The following is a 21,783-nucleotide window of genomic DNA, read 5'->3' on the forward strand; positions in this document are numbered from 1 at the left end:
TACACAGAGGGGTGTAAATGGTAACAAGCTAAATGGAGAACGACTGGTTTCTTTTGTCATTTGCATCTTGTTGCTAATAATATAATAAATATAATCCATAAATGACCATCTATCTGCCACAGCCAGGTGTTATGTGCACATCACCTTGGCCTGGTCCAGCTGCTCAGGTCCTCAACAATGAGGATCCTGTAAGGCGGATCACCCTCGGAGAATCGCACCACATGGCTGTAATCCCATAACATGACGATCCCTCACAGTTCAGGTACTGAGCGTCATTCAGGACTCCATGAGCAACCACTCATTCGCCTCAAAGTCAAAGCAGCATAACCCAAGCAGTCACACTAGCAAAGGAGTCCAGTATTCGTCTCAGGTCACTAGATAGCATCCATGTCTCACAGCCATATAGCTAAACAGGAAGCACCAGGACTCTAAAGACTTGGACCTTCATCCTTTTGCTCAGATATCGGGAGCACCACACACCCCTTTCCAGTGACCTCATGATCCCCCCATGCTCTCCCAGTCTGTCTACTGACTATATGAATGTCACTCCTAAGGTAAATGAACCTTTCAACAAGGTCGACACTCTCTCCGCAGACAGACACACTGCTGATGGCCGTGCCCAGGAGGTCATTAAAGGCCTGGATCTTGTTTTTAATCAGGACACTCGCAAGCCCAGACACTCAGACTCCTCCATCAGTCTTTTGAGCGCCCCGATCAGAGCCTCCATGAAGATCACAGCATCATCAGCAAAGTCAAGATCAATGAATCTTTCTTTACCAACAGGTGCCCCACAGCAATTTGACAAAGGACAAGATTATTCTTCCCCTGGTCACAAACCATCACAGGAATTTTCCAGTTTTGCCAAAGACAATGCTAAAGTTGTCTGCTGATCAGTTCAGATGGCACAATTGCTGCCAAATGGAGTTTAGAGAGTGGGACACGATGCTATTGTTTATAATGGTAGTGTGTTGCAAGTAAATTGCAACTCTGATGATTGTGTTGGGGACCCCCAAGGATTGTGCCTGATAATACCCCCCTGCCCTCACTTTAATGATCACATTTAATTTACCAAAGGGTCACACACCCATAACAACAACTATCTAACAATCGTGCTGGACTAGCAATCAGGGACCTAACTCATCCCCTGATGGCTGTGCAACATCCGATTGCAATCCCTCCAAGTTCTGAAGGCTGCACTAAATTCATCAAGGGAGAACCATACGCATCCCCTGCTCTGGACTGCCTTTTGTGCTCCATTTACCCCAAAGGTACTCATACAAGGAAAAAGTGGGTCACTACCCAATAAAGGATGAGAAATAAACTTGTTTAGAGCAGTTAGACACAACTTGGATCGAGACCGTAACATTCTCAAACCTGCTTAATCCAAATGAAGTCACAGGGGCCCATGATGGCAGCACTGAGTGCACTCAGGAACCAACCGTGGACAGGATGACAATCCATTGCAGGGCCACCCGTTCACATAACACATCCTAGTCACACCACAGCATGCGACTGGCACACTTGAACTCATGGATGTATTTTCTACTTCCAGATTGTTCACCAAGACTAACGTATCACACTTTTCCTTCCCAAGCAGCGTTCAGTAGATGCCCACATGGAGGCGCCCCACTGATGAATGACATATAGTTCTGCAGGCTTGCTTAAGACCTTCCATTGAGCGACTGAATGGCCTCCTTTGATTGGTCAGACATCTTGTGTTGTTATGTTGTCAGCTCAGCGGCACCCAGTAGGACCTCGTACAGTTTAAATGTTTTTATTAAAGAAAGAAATGAAGGCAGTTTAGTATGATTTTATTAGTTTATATTTTTGCAGTTTTAATCTGAAGACCTTTGCCAGTCCAGCACTTTAATGGTGAATACACAGTATTCTGCAACAATCTGCACCGACTTCCACTTGGTTCACTTTGTAATGGAGCTTCAAAACATCAGCATTCCTGAGAAGGTGGGAATAAAAAGTCAAATTTGTGTGAGTAACAGTAACATTTATACAGCAAAGACAATCAAGTAATTTGAGGTGCAAGACTTTGTGAACGTGTTCATTACAGATGGCACTACGTAAAATCAAGCTTGAATAACGGACTTGAAACCGTGGAGGAAAGTGACAGCACTTCACTAATCTGACAGTGTGGACACCGCAGTCTACTATGGGCGGAGAAAGTCTCTCTTAACACCCCGTTTAATTACACCGGACTGAAAATGGCCTAATCTGGGTCAGGGTCACAGCATGGTGGAGATCGTGCCGATCGCATAGGGCAGAAGGCCAGTGCAGGGACCACCCACCGACACAACATGTCTTAGGGGATATTGGAGGAATACACTACCTTGGAGAGATGGATATGAAAGGCACTATATGATAAATAATAAGAAGATGTACATACAGGGAGTTCTCGGGCTACAACGTCTTGACATACGATGTTTCGAGTTTACAACACTCACTGCCATAAAAACTTAAAAAAACTGAGACCTGTTTCAGCTTATGCCATTAGCGTCGTACTTACAGACTATGTGGACGAAGTAGTTGCGTGCGGAGGAAGAATACGCAGTAACGCAGCGTATGAGTGAGGGAGTTGGTGAACTAGATTGGTTGCGTGCAGATGAAGAAGGAGTTGGTGAACTAGATTGGTTGCGTGCAGATGAAGAAGGAGTTGGCGAACTAGATTGGTTGCGTGCAGATGAAGAAGGAGTTGGTGAACTAGATTGGTTGCGTGCAGATGAAGGAGTTGGCGAACTAGATTGGTTGCATGCAGATGAAGGAGTTGGTGAACTAGATTGGTTGCGTGCAGATGAAGGAGTTGGTGAACTAGATTGGTTGCGTGCGAGATTGGTTGCATGCAGATGAAGGAGTTGGCGAACTAGATTGGTTGCATGCAGATGAAGAAGGAGTTGGTGAACTAGATTGGTTGCGTCTTGGAGAAGAAGGAGTTGGCGAACTAGATTGGTTGCGTTGGCGAACTAGATTGGTTGCGTGCAGATGAAGGAGTTGGTGAGGAAGAAGGAGTTGGCGAACTAGATTGGTTGCGTGCGGAGGAAGTGTTCCGTTTGTGTGGCTTGGTTTGCCGATTTTGTGGTCCTTATCATGGCTCCTAAACACAAATCAGAGTCTTCAGATGGCAGTGCTTCAAAGAAGAGGAAAGCCTTCATGGTGGAAGTGAAATTAGACATTGTAAAGAGATCAGAAGGAATAAAGGTAAGGAATTTTTTTTACAGTCATTTTTTCTGTTACTACAGTACTGTGTATTTATGTTGTTTTCCTTTTTCTGTGGCGTAGTTGTGTTGTTATGTTTTAGATTATGGTTTTGTGTGCTCAGGTCTCTCTTTCTTTGCTCATCTTCACTCTCCCATTTCTCCCCTTTTGTCTTTGCCGAAGAGCTCAGGCACTGTCAGGTGGCATTTTGTTCCTTTGTCAAGTCCATCCACAGATCCTAAACTGACCTGAGATCTCTCACTCCAGGACATTCACATTGTTGTTTTGAAGCCATTCCTGTGTGGCTTGGGCTCGTTGTCTTCCTGGAAAAACAAATCTTCTGCTCCCAGGGCGTCGGTTTCTTGCAGACTGCATCAGGTTTCCCTCCCGGATTTCTCCGTATTTTGCTGCGTTCATTTTTACCCTCGCAAGCCTTCCAGGGCCTGCTGCAGAAAAGCATCCCCACAGCCTGATGCTGCAGCCCACCACCAAGCATCATGGGGGGAAGACGTTGCGTTTTTATAATGTGTGCGTTTTCAAACATGGTGATTATTCTGATGGCCAAAGATCTGAATTTTGGTCTCGTCTATCAGACCATGGAAGCTTCTTTCAGCTAACTTTGTTCAGTGACTTGGATATTTTCTTGTCTGACTTGTGCTTCTCACTGAGTTTCGTGGAGTGTTCTTTTGTCTTTGTTGTGTAGGTCAGCCCACCATACTGATACAAGTTGGTCCTTCTACACGCAGAGGCATTGTGGAGACTACAATCAAGTAAAGCCTCAGGCAGGTGGTCTCCATTGGACTAATTGTGTGACGTCTGCACCAGTGATGATTTAGGTATGTCATATTAAAGCTAATGATGTGCAATGAACAAACTACTTCTTTTGGACTTGTCTTGCTCTCTGAACGAATGTACTGCTACAATGACATTAATAAACCAATCTCTATGAGGCATGCGCAGTGCGCGCTGCGTTTTATAGCGTATTCCACAACAGTCTGAAACTATCATCTTAATTTGATTTAAATGGCTGCTGTCTTCAGGGAAAATAGCCAATCAGTACACTGTTTCAGCAAAACGGTCATGATGACAGCTAGCCAATGACTGGCCTGGGAAATGACATCAAGCACCTCCCACTGACCAGATCACTCTGACTGAATGAACCAGTGTGCTCGCTACTGATGTGGACAGCCATTGCAAGTTCATTCACGACCTCACGCTCACAGACTCGCGCTCACCCCAGTACAGGGCACTGAAATAGTTCACCGAAAGAATCCGTTTGTGGACTGAATGGAGGAGCGAACTGCAGACACGTGTCACACAGCACATTGAATCGCAGTTCAGTTCGCTGATGATACTTGTATGGGAGATTCTATTCAGAAAGGACGTGATATAAAATGAGGGAATTGTGGGAGTTAATCCAAAACTGAAACCCGTTTAATTCAGTCATATTTCAATGTTCTCATAGTTTTATCATGATGTCTGTGCTATTCTGAAGTTCTATGTGTAGGATTGTTTATTTTTGTATTGTTGAAATTGTATTTATTGTCTAAATCTAATAGGAAGAGAATTATTATTATTCTTATTGTTATTATGTTGATGATGATGTGTGAATTGCTTATTTTGGTGCTTGCTTTTTATTTTGTTTACTAGGGGTTCCCATGCTCGCTACCTTTGCTCGCCAACCCCTGGCCTGCGCAACATGCCAGCTACTTTGTGTCTCTGTCGCTCGTGTTGTGAAGAGGGGGGCTGAACGCACCCCAAGGAGACACAGTTGCTCCTCTGAAACCCCCTCTTGATACAATGGGAAACAAATACAGATTATTTGTTACCTCCTCTTTGCTCGGTCAGCTGCTGGCTTGCTGCTGTGCCACGTGATCTGCATCTCATCGTTTAAAAGACTGTACTGCAGCTGTCCTACTCTTTGTCTTTTATTTCCGGCCCAGGGTGTGGTTAAATCTCTTGGCACAAAGTTTCGTCTCGCAGGACGTGAGTTCTTGATATTTTTTAGTTTATAATTTAAAAACAGAATAAGAATCTGAAAATCTAACAACATCACATTAAAATTTAATATATTCTTAAAACAATGATACCAAACATATATATATGTAGGTTTAAAATAGGCTGGATTTAAAGCATGACAAAAAATGTAACACAAAAATGTCACATAAAATCGTTGCACTTTTAGGCTTAGAATTTTATATATATATAAAGTAGATATTGTTCGGTAGTTACAGCTGGTACAGATCTCGAGAGTTTAAACTAGACTATAGCTGATCGTTGTTATGAAGTGAATGAATCAGTGATTCAAAGATTCTTATTGTATTGGTGAGCTGAACGAAATGAATCGATTCACAAAACAAATCATTTTGCACATCACTAATTTAATACTTTTGGGGTTCAATATTTTGTGTTTTATATTTACAGTGGAACCTCAGTTGATGACCATCATTTGTTCCAAAACTCTGGTCGTAACCCAATTTGGTCGTGACCCAAAGTAATTTCCCCCATAGGATTGTATGTAAATACAATTAATCCGTTCCAGACCGTATGAACTGTATGTAAATATATTTTCGTTAAAGATTTTTAAGCACAAAAATACTTAATTATACCATAGAATGCACAGTGTAATAGTAAACTAAATGTAAAAACATTGAATAACACTGAGACAAACACCCAGGCTCCCTGCTCAGCTGCACACGCAGGCTCGCTCCCTCCTTCTCCCTCCTTCTCTCTCTCTCTCTCCCTCTCTCTCTCTCTCTCTCTCTCTCTCTCCTCTCTCTCTCTCCTCTCTCTCTCTCTCTCTCTCTCTCCCTCCTCTCTCTCTCCCTCCTCTCTCTCTCTCTCCTCTCTCTCTCTCTCTCTCCCTCTCTCTCTCTCTCTCTCTCTCTCTCCTTCTCTCTCTCCCTCCTTCTCCCTCCTCTCTCTCTCTCCCTCCTTCTCTCTCTCTCTCTCCCTCTCTCTCTCTCTCTCTCCCTCCTTCTCTCTCTCCCTCCTTTTCCCTCCCTCTCTCTCTCTCTCTCCCTCCTTCTCTCTCTCTCTCTCTCTCCCTCTTTCTCTCCCTCTTTCTCTCTCTCTCTCTCCCTCCTTCTCTCTCTCTCCTTCTCTCCCTCTCTCTCTCTCTCTCTCTCTCTTTCTCTCTCTCTCTCTCCCTCTCTCTCTCTCTCTCTTTCTCACACTCTCTCTCTCTCCTGCTCTGTCTTTATTTATTTAGTTATTTATTAAAACTGGCCTTTTTGATGGGAGCTGTGGTCCCACTATACCACAGGAGGAAGCTGGTTTGAGAGGAGGTTACAGTTCTGAGGGCGAGTCCCTCTGCGTGTTGCACCGAGAACAATGTACAGTACAAAGAGAGACTGAACATGTGTGGAAATCATCGGTGCGCACAAACCGAAAGGGAAACTGGCTTGTTTGGCACCCGAGTTTGTGGTCATGAATAGATTCAAAAGTTTGGTGAACCTTTTGGTCGTAACCCGATTTGTACGTGTGCCGAGACGTTCGTGAACTGAAGTTCCGCTATATAATTAAGTTAGACTACTGTGCAGAGATCTGTTTTTACTTGGACATTAAAGAGTCTTTCTGTTGATGAGTGTCGAAAGAACAAAAATACATTTTTTCTGTGCTTCAGTGCTTTCAGGGCTGGCTTGACACAAGCAAGGCATGGCGTGGGCTCTAAACAGGCAGTAAGGTGTGAGGAGTGGAGCTTTGTGTGCACACGCAGTGATTGACGTCTGTGCTCAGATAACTCAAAGAAAATGACAAAAAAACAAAAGCTCTTCAGTGCAAATATGCAGCATTGACCTCTAAAAAGACAAGTCACATACAAGTGCATCTCATTAAATTAGAATATCATCGAAAAGTGAATTCAGTTCAGTAATTCAATTCAAAAAGTGAAACTCATATGTTATATAGATTTATTACACACAGAGTGATAGATTTCAAGCGTTTATTTCTTTTCATTTTGCTGATTATGGCTTACAGGTAATGAAAACTCAAACTTCAGTATCTCAGAAAATTAGAATATTGTGAAAGAGACTCCTGGTGTCCCGCTCCACTCGACTAATGACCCCAAAACACCTCAAAGGTCTCCTGAGCCTTGAAATGGTCTCTCTGCTGACTCGACAGTTGACCAGAAGACAGTCCTTGAGACCCTCACTCCACAAGGAGGCTAAGCCACCAAAGGTCATTGCTAAAGAGGCTGGCTGTTCACAGAGTGTCGTATCCAAACATATTAATGGAAAGTTGAGTGGAAGGAAAAAATGTGGCAGCAGAAAAAGGTGCACAAGCAACAGGGATAACCGCAGCCTTGAGAGGATTGGGAAGATTTGGGGGAGATTCCCAAGGAGTGGACTGCGGCTGGAGTCAGTGCTTCTAGGGCCACCACATACAGACGTGTATCTGGGAATGGGCTACAACTGTCACAGCATTCCTTGTGCCAAGCCACTCGTGAACCAGAGACAACGTCAGAAGTGTCGTACCTGGACTAAGAAGAAAACGGACTGGACTGTTAACAGCTCGGTGGTCCAAAGTCTGCTTTTCAGATGAAAGTATATTGTGCGTTTAATTTGGAAGTCATGGTCCCCGAGTCTGGAAGATGAGTGGAGAGGCACAGAATCCAAGTTGCTTGAGGTCCGGTGTGAAGTTTCCACAGTCAGTGGTGATTTAGAGAGCCATGTCATCTGCTGGTGTTGGTCCACTGTGTCTTATCAAAAGTCCAAAGTCGGCTCAGACGTCTACCAGGAAATTTTAGAGCACTTCATGCTTCCCTCTACTGACAAACTTTATGGAGATGCTGATTTCATTTTCCAGCAGGACCTGCCACCTGCCCACACTGCCACAAAGTACCAGTACCTGGTTTAATGACCATGGTATCAGTGTGCTTGATTGGCCAGTAAACGTGCCTAATTTAAATCCCTTAGAGACTCTTTGGGGTATTGTCAAGAGGAAGATGATGGAGACACCAGACACAACAATGCAGACGAGCTGAAGGCCACCATCAAAGCTTCTGGGCCTTCTATAACACCCCAGCAGTGCCACAGGCTGATCGCCTCCATGCCACACCACATTGATGCAGTAATTCATGCAGAAGGAGCCCCGACCGAGTATTGAGTGCCTACATGGACAGACTTTTCAGTAGGCCAACATTTCTGTATTAAAAATCTTTTATTTTTATTGGTCTTATGTAATATTCTAATTTTCTGAGATACTGAATTTTGGGTTTTCATTACCTGTAGACCATGATCAGCAAAATGAAAAGAAATAAACACTTCTAAAACATCTATCACTCTGTGTGCAATGAATCTATATAATATATGAGTTTCACGTTTTGAATTGAATTACTGAACTAAATTAACTTTTCGATGATATTCTAATTTATTGAGATGCACCTGTACATGCATAGTCATCACTTTTGAGCTTTAATATGTTTGTCCCATCGACGCACATTCTAACAATGGCTCGCCAATGTGAATTATTATGCTTGTGAGTCGTCATTTAGCTGGTTTGGCTGCATTTCTCTACTTGATCGAGGGAGTCGTCTTTTCCCACTTTCTCTGAAATGTTGCGTACAAATGGCTCACGTTCCCTCGTCAAGTGTTCTTTATAAATCTCGACTTTTCTGTGGAACGTTGCATATACACGTCAGGCCTCTCTTTATTTCATAAATCTCGTCCCTGGATAACAATTGAAAAGTCAGACTCGTCATGCCAAGGCTACTGCTGTGCTAACCCTAACCTACCATACTTGAGGGGTCAGAAAATGGATTCATGTAAAGTTGAGAAATATGATAAGCATGGCAGAATGTGCACCAACCTTCTGAATCCAGTTCATGGTGACAGCGGGCCTGAGTTTATCTTGGCAGCATCGAGTGCAGGAGAGCAGCCAGCTTTGGGACAGGGTGGCAGGTCATCGCAGGGCCCTAAAAATGAGATAAAAACTAATTTGAGTTTCCTTTTCCTGTTCCAGAAGATCAGTTTCATGAACATTGACCACCATGCATAGTCCTCCATCTTCTAATTGTCTATTTCATGTAGTTTGATGAGGTTCATCCAAATGCAATAGAAATCGTTGCATTTTGTATGGATAGGTGAGGGTAAAACAGTCGTTCCTCTTTGTTATTAAATGGACAAGTCTGTTAATCCATTTATAGTCCTAAACCACTTTTTCCAGGTCCATCATGGAGTGCAGGGTCTGTTCTGCCAGCATGAGGCATAAGAGAGGTCACAAACCTGGATGAGATGCCAAGGCGCACCCACAATCACTCCAGCGCTGGGCCAATTTAGGTTTGTCAGAGAGTGGAACAGTGCCAGTGAGGAGCAGCTGGAGTCCTGGCACAAAGACACACGAGTACACGGGGGAACACAGCAGGGAGGTCCTTTAGACAAATGGTAATTATTGGAATATATGAGGAGATGTACAGACATCTTCAAACCCCTTTCAGCCGGGGACCATGGGCACACTGCACCAGTCCATCGCCACACGTGCAGGCACACACTGGCAGAATGAGTGAGACTCTTAATTGCAAGATTGGCGGTTCCACACCCAAATTGACTATTTTGAACTCCATTGTGTGTGGGAAAAATGGCTTAGGTGTGATTATTCATGTTGAGCTATTTTTCTTGAAAATGTGAACAATTCTGTAAAGATAAAAAGGTCCATGACCCCTCTTTATGTGGGTGCTGATTACCTCGCGTGGAGTGGTAGTGAAATGTCCGAATCTGTGTGCTACCTCACCCACTGTTAGGCCGTTCACAACTTGGTGCAAAATTCAAGAAATGGCTGTGACTACTGAAATCATCACTATTGTGAAACGGCATTTTACACGTAACGTTACCACCATTTGATTTCGGCTGACAGCACAAAGCTTCTCCAAGTCGATGAAACGTTCATGTGAGTACAAGATGTACTACAAATATTATTCAATCTCTGTCAATATATCTTTATTCATTGTTGTCCAAATATTCCAAGACATTCAGTCTTTCCCAGGATCTCTGCATGAATGCGAGTTAGGAACGGCTCATGAGCTCTCTGAACTTCTGGTGAAGACACGGGTAGCAACTAAACTAGGAAAATGGATCCAACGCTTTTACTGCTAAGAGTAGAGCCACATCTGTGTCACTCTGAGACGTGAAGCCAGTTAGGATCTTGCTTAATGAATATGGGGAAAGCTGAAAGCGTTTATTTCAGTTGTACTATTATTATTTACATACAGCATCTTTAAAATATCCTATCTATCTATCTATCTATCTATCTATCTATCTATCTATCTATCTATCTATCTATTATATAGTGCCTTTCATATCTATCTATCTATCTATCTATCTATATATCTATCTATCTATCTATCTATCTATCTATCTATCTATCTATCTATCTATCTATTATATAGTGCCTTTCATATCTATCTATCTATCTATCTATCTATCTATCTATCTATATATCTATTATATAGTGCCTTTTCTATCTATCTGTTATATAATGCCTTTTATTTCTATCTATCTATCTATCTATCTATCTATCTATCTATCTATCTATCTATCTATTATATAGTGCCTTTCATATCTATCTATCTATCTATCTATCTATCTATCTATCTATCTATCTATCCATCCTTGTCACCTGTAGTAGTAGTAGTGCTGTCTTCTGTGTTTGTGTAATTATATGAATATCAGTTAGCACTTTGAACAATAAAGCTATTGCAGAAGCCGTTACATTGAACAAAAATAATAAGCAAATATTAAAAATTATTCAGTGTTGCTGTATAATTAAACATCAAATATATAAGTTTCAATTATTTGAAAAGTTTGTTTTAAGTAGATCTATAAGATTTAAATAATTGAAAATATTTGAAATCACTGAAAATTAAAAACAGCTGTATATTATGTATATGGTTCTGTATTAAACTCTAGCAGCCTTGTCATTAAGGTCATTTAAATAAAATAAAATTAAAAAAATAAAGGCCTTTAATGAGCTCTTGGGAACGGCCATCAGCAGTGTGTCTGTCTGTGTTGAGAGTGTCGACCTCGTCATCGAGAGGTTTAGTTACCTCGGCAGTGACACTTACGTCTCTGGTGACTCTTCCTATGAAGTCAGTAGACGGATTGGGAGAGCGTTGGGGGTCATGAGATCGCTGGAATGGGGTGTGTGGCACTCCTTATATCGAGGCTATACGATTGTGAGACATGGATGCTATCCAGTGACCTGAGATGAAGATCGGACTCCTGCGGTACTGTGTCTCATCAGAGAATCCTTGGGTACCGCTGGTTTGACTTTGTGTTGAATGAGCGGTTTGCTCACCGAGTCCCGAATTATGCACATTACCTGCATTGTTTATGATGGAGTGTCAGTTGCGGCACTACGGCCATGTGGTGCGATTCCCTGAGGGTGGTCTGCCTCATAAGATACTCATTGTTGAGGACCTGAGCAGCTGGACCAGGCCAAGGGGTTGCTCACGTAACACCTGGCTCTGTCAGATAGAGGGTCATTTCTGGTGGGTGGGACTGGACGGCGTGTCTGCCTGGGGGGTTGCCAACCAGGATCCCGAGCTGTTACATCATGTGGTGGGTCGGCAACGCACTGTACCAGTGCATGCTCCCCAACCTGACCTGAACCTGACCTTGTCATGGATGCCAAGGAACCAAAGCTCGTAATTTGTTGTACATCAGACAGAAGTGCAATAGGAACCTTAGTCTGAGTATGGGAAAGGTGCTATAAAAATAAAAAGCCATTATTATTATTTACAACATGGAAGCATATAGACCTTTGTTGCTCTGATATTTACTAATGCCAGTAGATCCAGATGGCTGCCATTTAATCATCTGGCCCCACCCAATCTGTTGCAATTCAAACATCTGACCCCGCCCACCTCAAGTCAATTAGACATCTAGCCCCTCCCCACCTGCTGCCACTCAAACATTTAGCTCCACCCAGCCTACTGCAAATCAGACATGCTTGTGAAGAGCTTTCTGCTCTGTGACAATATTTTCTCACAAACTCAGTAACGGGCACGGAGTTATTCATAGCGTCACACGACATGACACACCAGTTTGTCATTTTTCTTTAACCTTATAATGCAACAGAATTAGTATTTGTCTCTTCAAAAATGAATATATATTTTGTGGCTGGCTTAGTGAAGATCTGATGAGGGGTCCTTATGGTCTGGAGACCCCCGCCCCCCAGTACATCAGTGACTGGAGGGTCAAGTTAAACTCTAACTTGGAAACAAGACAAAGGGCTTGCACCGTATTACCGTTTTGGGCCTGTCACCAGACTCGTCGAAGGGGCACTCTGTCTGACTGGCACCAGCCTTGCTGGCCACTTCTTCTTTATCTTCCGGCGTCTGGCTGGAGTTGTCTTTGAACAAAAAGTACTTTTTCCAGATGTACAATAATGGCTCTTGGATTTTGCCGATTCTGAGTGCATATATGAATGGGTTGATGGCCGAGTTGCTGTGTGTCAGGGAGATGCCAATGAGGATGATATATCTGGGCACATCGGTGATTTTGTTGTAATAGATGATGCAGTTTACAATGTGCAGGGGAAGCCAACACCCAGCAAACATAAAGAGGACCAAGGTGACGGACTTGGCCAGCTTCTGCTCTTTTCGGTAATCCTTATTGGATTCTCCTGAACTGGCAACACTGACTTTCAGGTGTTTTTTGATGCGATAAAATATTTCCAGGTACAGAACCACCATGATGAGCAGAGGGGCGAGCACTGACGCAAAGTTCAGGTAGACCATGTAGGACATGCTGACCACAGCCAAGAACGTACAATTGACCAAGCAGGAAGTGTTTGTGCCCTGTAACTCTTCCTTGCTGTGCCAGCCAAACATGGGCAGAAAACCCAGCACCACTGAAATTGCCCAGCACAGGCCAATGGCGATCCAGACTCGCTGTCTTGTAGCGATGCTCTTGTACCTGAAGTCAGAACAAAGAGAGTGTTAGTTTTACATAAAAAAGGAGTGCCATCTTCTTGAGAGATCATTTGGGTTAACAAACATGTCATCCAGTTACAAGAAAAAGTAAGTGAACTCTTGGAATTACGTGGATTTCTGCATTGACTGCTCATGAAATGTGGTCATAGAAGACAAACCCAACTTGACTAAACGCACAACACACACACACACACACTGAGCACATTGAGTAATCGTTCACCGTGCAGGCAGGACAAAGCAAACCCTTAATAACTTGTAGGTCCTCATTTAGCAGCAGCAACCTCCACCAGGTGTTTCGTGTAGTTGCTGCTGAGACTTGCACAACGTTGACAATGAACTCTGGACCATTCCTCTCTACAAATCTGATTCAACTCATCAATATTTCTGGGATGTCTTGATTGCACAGCCCTTTCCAGGTCATGTGACAGCATCTCAGTCGGGTTTCAGTCAGGACTCTGACTTGGCCATCCCAAAATACACATTTTCTTCATTTTACTTTCTTATATATGAAGTATAGGGAAAGTATTGAAATTGTTAAAAAATTTGATTTCGAGATTTTGATGAATCTCAACGTTTTAGACCCCTGACTCTCTCATATACGGAAAGGATTGGAATCGTCCAAAAATTTGATGTGGAGATTTTGATGAATCTCGATGTTTTAGACCTCCCTGACTCTCTCGTATACGGAAAGGATTGGAATCGTTAAAAAATTTGATGTGGAGATTTTGATGAATCTCGATGTTTTAGACCTCCCTGACTCTCTCGTATACGGAAACTGTTGGAATCGTCCAAAAATTCCATTTCAAGATTTTGATGACCTCCCTGAGTCCAAAAATTCAATTTTTGGAATTATGTCTGTCTGTGTGTGTAAACTCAATAACTTGAATACGCTTTCAGTTAAGTCAAACAAATTTTTCATACACGTATTGGGTACAAAACGTAGATTTCTATCAATTTTTGGGCTATTTCTGATAACCGGAAGTGATACTTTACCATTTATTACATTTATTACATTTACATAACTTTACTTTTATAATAATTGTTCAATATATTATTAATTTGATTTGATTTGTTGTTGATGGTTGTTTAATTTACATAATATAAAAATATAATCATTGTCTTCCGGGTTATTTCTCAAATATCCATCCCCATATCTGAGTATACAAAAAGGTCTTGGGGAGACCACTCTTGGTTTTTTTGTTGATCTACTTGTGTGCTTTGTGTCATTGTCTTGTTGCATCATTCAGCCTCTCTTAAGCTTGAGGTCACAGACTGTTGCTCATACATTCACCCATCTTGATCCATCTCTGAGTTCATTGTTCTCTCAATGATTACAAGGCGTCCAGGCTCTGAGGCAGCAAAGCAGGCCCAAACCCTGATGCTTCCTCCACCATGCTTCACAGTTCTGATGTTGGTTTGCAGTTCCTTTTTTGATTCCAAGCATAGCATTGTGTATTGATGTTCCACGTTTTGTCCCAACTGTACACAGAACATTTTCTCACAAGCAGTGTGGAACATTCAGATGGTCTTCAGCAAAATTGAGGCGTGCCTTTTTTTTTTTTATGACATCCATTGTTTCCTTTGTGGTGTCCTTCCATGAAGACTGATCTGACGGTGGACAAATGAACAAAGCCTTTCACATTTTTTCTGGAGTTCTTTTGCTGTTACCCTCTAACCTCTTTCAGGAATGACTTTTATATTATACAGTCATGAAAAAGTTTGGGAATCCCTCTCAGCCTGCATAATAATTTACTTTCAACAACAAAGATAAAAGTGGTATGTATTTCATTTCGTAGGAACATCTGAGTACGGAGGTGTTCTCCGAACAAAGATTTTTAGTGACGCAGTATTTAGTTGTATGAAATTAAATCAAATGTGAAAAACTGGCTGTGCACAAATGTGGGTCCCCTTGTCATTTTGCTGACTTGAATGCCTGTCACTGCTCAATCCTGATTACTTGCAACACCAAATTGGTTGGATGAGCTCGTGAAGCCTTGAACTTCACAGACAGGAGTGTCCAATCATGAGTGATAAATGGTATTTAAGTTGGTCAATTGCAAGTTGTGCTTCCCTTTGACGCTCCTTTGAAGAGTGACAGCCAGCATGGGATCCTCAAAGCAACTCTCAAAAGATCTGAAAACAAAGATTATTCAGTCTCCTGGTTTAGGGGAAGGCTACAAAAAGCTCTCTCAGAGGTTTAAACTGTCAGTTTCAACTGTAAGGAATGGAATCAGGAAATGGAAGGCCACAGGCACAGTTGCTGTTAAACCCAGCAGGTCTGGCAGGCCAAGAAAAATACAGGAGCGGCATATGAGCAGGATTGTGAGAATGGTTACAGACAACCCACAGATCACCTCCACAGACCTGCAAGAACATCTCACTGCAGATGGTGTATCTCTACATTGTTCTACAATTCAGCACAATTTGCACAAACAACATCTGTATGGCAGGGTGATGAGAAAGAAGCCCTTTCTGCACTCACGCCACAAAACGGAGTCGCTTGTTGTATGCAAATGCTCATTTAGACAGGCCAGGTTCATTTTGGAACAAAGTGCTTTGGACTGATGAGACAAAAATTGAGTTATTTGGTGAAAACAAAAAGCACTTTGCATTGTGGAAGAAGAACATTGCGGTCCAAGAAAAGCACCTGCTACCTACTGTCAAATTTGATGGAGGTCCCATCATGCTGTCGGGCTGTGTGGCTAGTTCAGGGACTGCGGCCCTTGTTAATGTTGAGGGTCGGATGAATTCAACCCAATATCAACAAATTCTTCAGGATAATGTTCAAGCATCAGTCACAAAGTTGAAGTTACGCAGGTGTTGGATATTCCAACAAGACAATGACCCAAAACACAGTTCGAAATCTACAAAGGCATTCATGCAGAGTGAGAAGTACAATGTTCTGGAATGGCCGTCACAGTCCCTTGAGTTGAATATCATCGAATATCTATGGGTTGATTTGAAGCAGGCTGTCCATGATTGGCAGCCATCACATTTAACTGGAGGGATTTTATATGGAAGAATGGTCAAAAATACCTCCATCCAGAATCCAGACACTCACTAAAGGCTATAGGAGGCGTCTAGAGGCTGTTAGATTTGCAAAAGGAGGCTCAACTAAGCTTACCTGTCTAATTTTGTTATGATGCATATTGTAGTTTTTCTGTTAATCCAATAAACTTAATGTCACTGCTGAAATCCTACTGTTTCCATAAGGCATGTCATATATTAAAAAGAAGTTGCTATTTTGAAAGCTCAACCAATGAGAAACAAAAATCCAAAGAATTAAGAGGGGTTCCGAGACTTTTTCATATGACTGTATCATGGGACCTACACTCCTAGGGTGAGCAGCTACAGTCCTGAAGTTTTCTCCACTTGTAGACAACTTGTCTTGCCATGGATTGATGAACACCCAACAATGCTCTTGCAGTCCTTTCCAGCTTCAGGCATCTCTATAATGTGTCTTCTAAGGTTCTGTGATGGTTGTTTGGATTGAGGTATGGTTCACACTGACTGATCTTTCTTGAGGTGATGTGTCAGTACGTAGGCTTTGTGTGCCTTCATTTGAAGGTTGAGACACCTGGGCAGCCGACTCCTTTGTTTTCGTCTCCTTATTTAAAACACCTTCCTCCAGTTAGCTTTTGGAGAGGTCACTAACACAGAAGGTCCCCTACCTTTTCCTGCCCTCACTGTGATTGATTACTCAGTGTGCTCAATAAAGACGTGAAAGTCCAACTGTTTGTGCATTATTAGTTTAGTCAGGTTGTGTCCTTCTGTAGTTGTCACTTAGATTGAGATCAGGCCACATTTTAGTAGGAATCAATGCAGAAAGCCAAAGAATTCCGAAGAGTTCACTTGCTGCTGTGTGTCTAGTGCTCATTTCCACAGCCATCCATCCAACCTTTACTCACGTCAACTCAACCAGATTTTCTTGCCATTCATTCACATACATAGTGTACTCTATGACTGGATGAAATTGTATTCCTTCCTGTCCCCAGTGCATAGGCAAAGCTACATACTGCACATTTAACATACACCATAACACTACCAAAAACCAGAGCAACAGTTCAATATAACACAGAAATGTCCAACTCCGGGACTGGTGGGCCGCAGTGGCTGCAGGTTTTCATTCTAACCCTTTTCTTAATCAGTTTTCACTGCTAATTATTTCCTTTTCCCTTCATTTTAATATTTCTGTTTTTAAAGATTCAGTCCTCTGAATTGATTTTCTTCTTCATTAAATGGCAGCGGGCAGGACGGTGGCGCAGTGGCTATCTCTGCTGCCTCACAGTAAGGAGACCCGAGTTTGCTTCCCGGGTCCTCCCTGCGTGGAGTTTGCATGTTCTCCCCATGTCTTCGTGGGTTTCCTCCCACAGTCCAAAGACATGCAGGTTAGGTGCATTGGTGATCCTAAATTGTGCTTGGTGTGAGGGTGTGTGTGCCCTGCGGTGAGCTGGCGCTCTGCCCGGGGTTTGTTTCCTGCCTTGCGCCCTGTGTTGGCTGGGATTGGCTCCAACAGACCCCGGTGATGCTGTAGTTAGGATATAGCAGGTTGGAAAATGGATGGATGGATGGATTAAATGGCAGCCAAACAGAAATGAGCTAACCGATGAGCAGCTAAACTGAAATGTCAAATTCCAGCCAATTTCACTCCAAGCAGTTCCTTAATGAGAAGCCGATTCTTGCTGTTAATTAAAGTCGTTATTGAATATCAGGACTTGTCGCTGCTCTCATTCTACCACAGCAGACTGTTGATTTTCTGTTTTTTCTAAGACCACCTTCAAGATGTTTTGGTGACCTGAGCGGACCAACATGACCGAGACCTTCACCTTTCTTTATTTTCAGATGAGCTGGTCACGTGGCGGCTTGTTTTGTGTCTCATTATTGTTTGGCCGCTCATTAGGCAAAAAGAAACAACTAAAGGATCTGAATCACGTCAATGAAAAAATGGCTCCCTAATTATGAAGATGGTTAGAATGAAAACCTCCAGCCGCTGTGACCCAACAGGACCAGAGTTGGACACCCAGGATATAACAAGACAAACAATGCAGGACTATAAAGCTTGATCTGAATCACTTATTTACTTTTAGTGTCACAGATGCAAGGACAGGCAGCCTACTGTAGATGAAATGCCAGCCTCCCCCTGGGCACAGTCCCAAACACTGGGCAGGTTAAAGTTGCCAGTCATCCCAGGAGTGTGTTTTTAGATGAGGTTCCCACAAACACCAAAAGAACATACAGCCTTGACAAACCCTGAGTGCCACCAGGTCACCCTGAATATTCCGCTACTTTCTTAAGCGTATTTTCCCCTAAGGGTTACTGTCCTGCCATCACTAAGCGAAACCAAATGAAGAAAACGTCACAACTGGGAATTGAAATTCAATACAATACAAGGCAAGAAGAGGAGTTTGGGTTCCGAAGAGGGAGGCCGTGTTTTACCAACATGCAGGTATTCTATGAAAAAGCAACAGAAGGGTGCAATCAGAGTGGAGTAGATGATATTATTTATCTTGACTTTCAAAAAGCTTTTTATAACGTGCCACATCAGACTAAAAGAAGTGCGAGTTCAGGATGTTGTGTGTAGAGGGGGCCAAAAGGTTACTAAAACTAAAACAGCAGAGAATTGGCTGATGTTAAGAGTGGTGTCCAGCAGGGGGCAGTGTTGGGGCTGCTGCTGTTTTTAATAAATGTAAATGTTTAAGGCAGAAATATAAGTAACAAGCTGGCTAAGTCTGCAGGTGATCTTGAATCTGTTGGATCATTACAGACGGAGCTGGACAGCAGACACACTTGGACTGATTTGTGGCAGATAAATGTAAAGTATTACATGTAGGAAGTAAACATGTCAGGCTTGAGTACACAATGGGAGGTCTGAAACTTGAAAGTATGCGCCTTAAGCGAAGGATTTAGAAGTCATAGTAGACTCGACAATGCCAGACAGAGTTCAGCAGCCATCAAGAAGGCAAACAGAATGTCAGGTTATATAGCGCCTTGATGTGCGGAGTACAAGTCACAGGAGATTCTGCTCAGGCTTTATAACAAACTGGTGAGGCCTCATCTGGAGTACTGGGAGCAGTTTGGGTCACCAGGCTACAAAAAGGACATAACAGCAGTAGAAAAAGTCCAGAGGAGACGTAAAACAGAGAAAAACGTAAAAACTGTGAAGTTAAAACATAACCTGGGAAATGGGAGTCAAAGAGCTGAGCAGAAATATGTAGGACAAAACTACAAAAAAAAAAGATATCTTTGTTTTTTATTTGACGGGGGTGTTTGTCATGTTTCTGGAATTTCTGCAAAGAGCAAAGTGTCACTCTAACAACAAATTATCTATCTATCTATCTATCTATCTATCTATCTATCTATCTATCTATCTATCTATTATATAGTGCCTTTCATTATCTATCTATCTATCTATCTATCTATCTATCTATCTATCTATTATATAGTGCCTTTCATTATCTATCTATCTATCTATCTATCTATCTATCTATCTATCTATCTATCTATCTATCTATCTATCTTATAGTGCCATACATTCTATCTATCTATCTATCTATCTATCTATCTATTATATAGTGCCTTTCACATTATCTATCTATCTATCTATCTATCTATCTATCTATCTATCTATCTATCTATCTTACAGTGCCATACATTCTATCTATCTATCTATCTATTATATAGTGCCTTTCACATTATCTATCTATCTATCTATCTATCTTATAGTGCCTTTCAGTATCATCTATCTATCTATCTATCTATCTATCTATCTTATAGTGCCTTTCACTCTATCTATCTATCTATCTATCTATCTATCTATCTATCTATCTATCTATCTATCTATCTATTATATAGTGCCTTTCATTATCTATCTATCTATCTATCTATCTATCTATCTATCTATCTATCTATCTATCTATCTATCTATCTATCTATCTATCTATTATATAGTGCCTTTCATTATCTATCTATCTATCTATCAGTTATATAGTGCCTATCTATCTATCTATCTATCTATCTATCTATCAGGTTTAAATCATCTACAGTCAGGGCATCCCCTTTCCTCCTCCTTCTTTCTCATTCACTGCCCACCCAGTACATGGTGTCACAGGCGGGTGCCAAACCCAGCAGCACAAAGTTACAAAACAGCACTGATCTCTGGATGGAGTGCCAGTCCATAGCTGGGCATATTGACAAATTTGCCCATCCACCCACTGCCAGTTCTGCTAACTGGCACAGTTTTAGGATGTGAGAGTCAAATCAAAATTGCTATGCACACAGAGAAACTGGTTCAACATGCAAACTTCACAGAGGCCCTGGAGCTGAGTCAGCAGCCCTAACCACTGAGCCACCCACCACACTCCTGTAAACCAGCCCATTGTTATTCTTAGTTGAGTTTGGGGTCTTGTTGGACCACTGCAGCCTTTTGAGTCACTGAATTCAAATAGAATCCAAAGCCTGCCCTGAACTGGATTGAAGGACCCAGAAAATGGATGAATGACAAACAGTATTCATGAGGAGAAATGGCACACACCCTGCCAGCCCCTGGCGCCCGTGCTCAACACCTGTGGGGTTTTCATCAAATTGCTGTGGATCAGGACTGACTGCCCTTTTTGTCCATTTGTAGTGTGGATCTGGGGTTACTGTTGCCACCCATCCCGCCCAAGCCCACCATTCAAACATCACGTAAAGAAACGACTCACCTCTTGGCTATTTTGACACGCAGATAGCGGTCAATCGCAATGGCCAGCAGAGACATGATGGAGCTCTGGGTCAGCACCAGCAGAATGCAAACAAGGAAGAGACAGCTATAAAAGTGGGTTTGAAGCCCAAAGTTGATCACCACCGCCAGAGGAATGACCACTGCGCCCACCGCTATGTCCGCCACGGCCAGGGAGACGATGAAATAGAAGGTGGGCTCCCTGAGTCTGTGGTTGAGCTTCACCGCCCAGATGACCACCGTGTTGCCCAAGCATGCCAACAGGCCAATGATCAGCTCCACCATCACGTACCAAGTTTCCTCTTTGCTCTGCATGTTGGATCTCCAGGCTTTTCTACTTATTGCTTCTTGGTGGCCTTTTTTTTTGCTTATCCTGAGGTGGTCCTGTGGTTTGCCAATGTCCAGGTGGTCTTCCTTCCTTCCTAATTTGGCTGTCTGACACCAGGCTCTGTTTGCTTTTCTTCAGTCCTCATGTTGTAGCCCCTCTGATGCTTCTCAGCGGCTGTCAGCAAAACGGCCGACTTGTCGAGGAGCCCATGGTGAGCTGACTGGCAGTCCTGCCGCTGTCGCCTGTTCCTCGTGAAGGCGTTGTTAGACTCGAGCTGCCGCACACTCGGCTGGGAGGAGTCAGCGTGAGAGGAAGTGCTGCCTGCCGGCACAGAGGGGTCCGACGAGCAAACTGGCCTCCCTATCAAGTGTGGTGCATGGAACATTAACAGACTAACTGGCATCCCACCCCACCGCCCCCTGTGAACCTAAACTGCTTTCATCAGCTTTGAAAATGTGCAGATAGATTGTGGCATCCTGTCCAGGGCCGATTCATGGGCTTCAGCAAGTGTGACCCCCCGAACTCTTTAAATCAGCCTGGATAATGAAAGGATTTTAGTGGACTAACGATAGACTTGTGTAGTGTGACCACTAGGGGCGCCAC

General features: G+C 42.8%; 1 protein-coding gene across 2 annotated transcripts; it reads right to left on the minus strand.

Annotated features, from left to right (window-relative positions):
• Nucleotides 1-1,795: 1,795 nt before the first annotated feature.
• LOC120526241 (adenosine receptor A3-like) lies at nucleotides 1,796-21,426 on the minus strand. 2 transcript variants are annotated; one of them, XM_039749310.1, is made up of 4 exons: nucleotides 20,836-21,426; nucleotides 12,449-13,118; nucleotides 9,013-9,118; nucleotides 1,796-1,954 (listed from the first exon to the last, which is right to left on the minus strand). In XM_039749310.1, exons 1-3 carry the CDS (start codon nucleotides 21,165-21,167, stop codon nucleotides 9,050-9,052), a joined length of 1,071 nt encoding a protein of 356 aa, XP_039605244.1. In that variant the 5' UTR covers nucleotides 21,168-21,426; the 3' UTR covers nucleotides 1,796-1,954; nucleotides 9,013-9,049. The 2 variants fall into 2 exon arrangements, with proteins under 2 accessions (XP_039605244.1, XP_039605245.1); XM_039749311.1 differs by lacking the exon at nucleotides 9,013-9,118.
• Nucleotides 21,427-21,783: the final 357 nt, after the last annotated feature.

Source organism: Polypterus senegalus, chromosome 3 (assembly GCF_016835505.1).
Source record: "Polypterus senegalus isolate Bchr_013 chromosome 3, ASM1683550v1, whole genome shotgun sequence".
In the NCBI taxonomy this organism is placed as follows: domain Eukaryota; kingdom Metazoa; phylum Chordata; class Cladistia; order Polypteriformes; family Polypteridae; genus Polypterus; species Polypterus senegalus.

What these genes read in the sequence shown, in the direction of transcription:
- LOC120526241 (XM_039749310.1), bottom strand. Translation starts at nt 21,167, where the DNA reads ATGCAGAGCAAAGAGGAAACTTGGTACGTGATGGTGGAGCTGATCATT. An exon ending in CGTGTCAAAATAGCCAAGAG is followed by an intron (nt 13,119 to 20,835) that starts GTGAGTCGTTTC and finishes TTCTGACTTCAG; the next exon opens with GTACAAGAGCATCGCTACAA. An exon ending in CTGGTGACAGGCCCAAAACG is followed by an intron (nt 9,119 to 12,448) that starts GTAATACGGTGC and finishes TCTCATTTTTAG; the next exon opens with GGCCCTGCGATGACCTGCCA.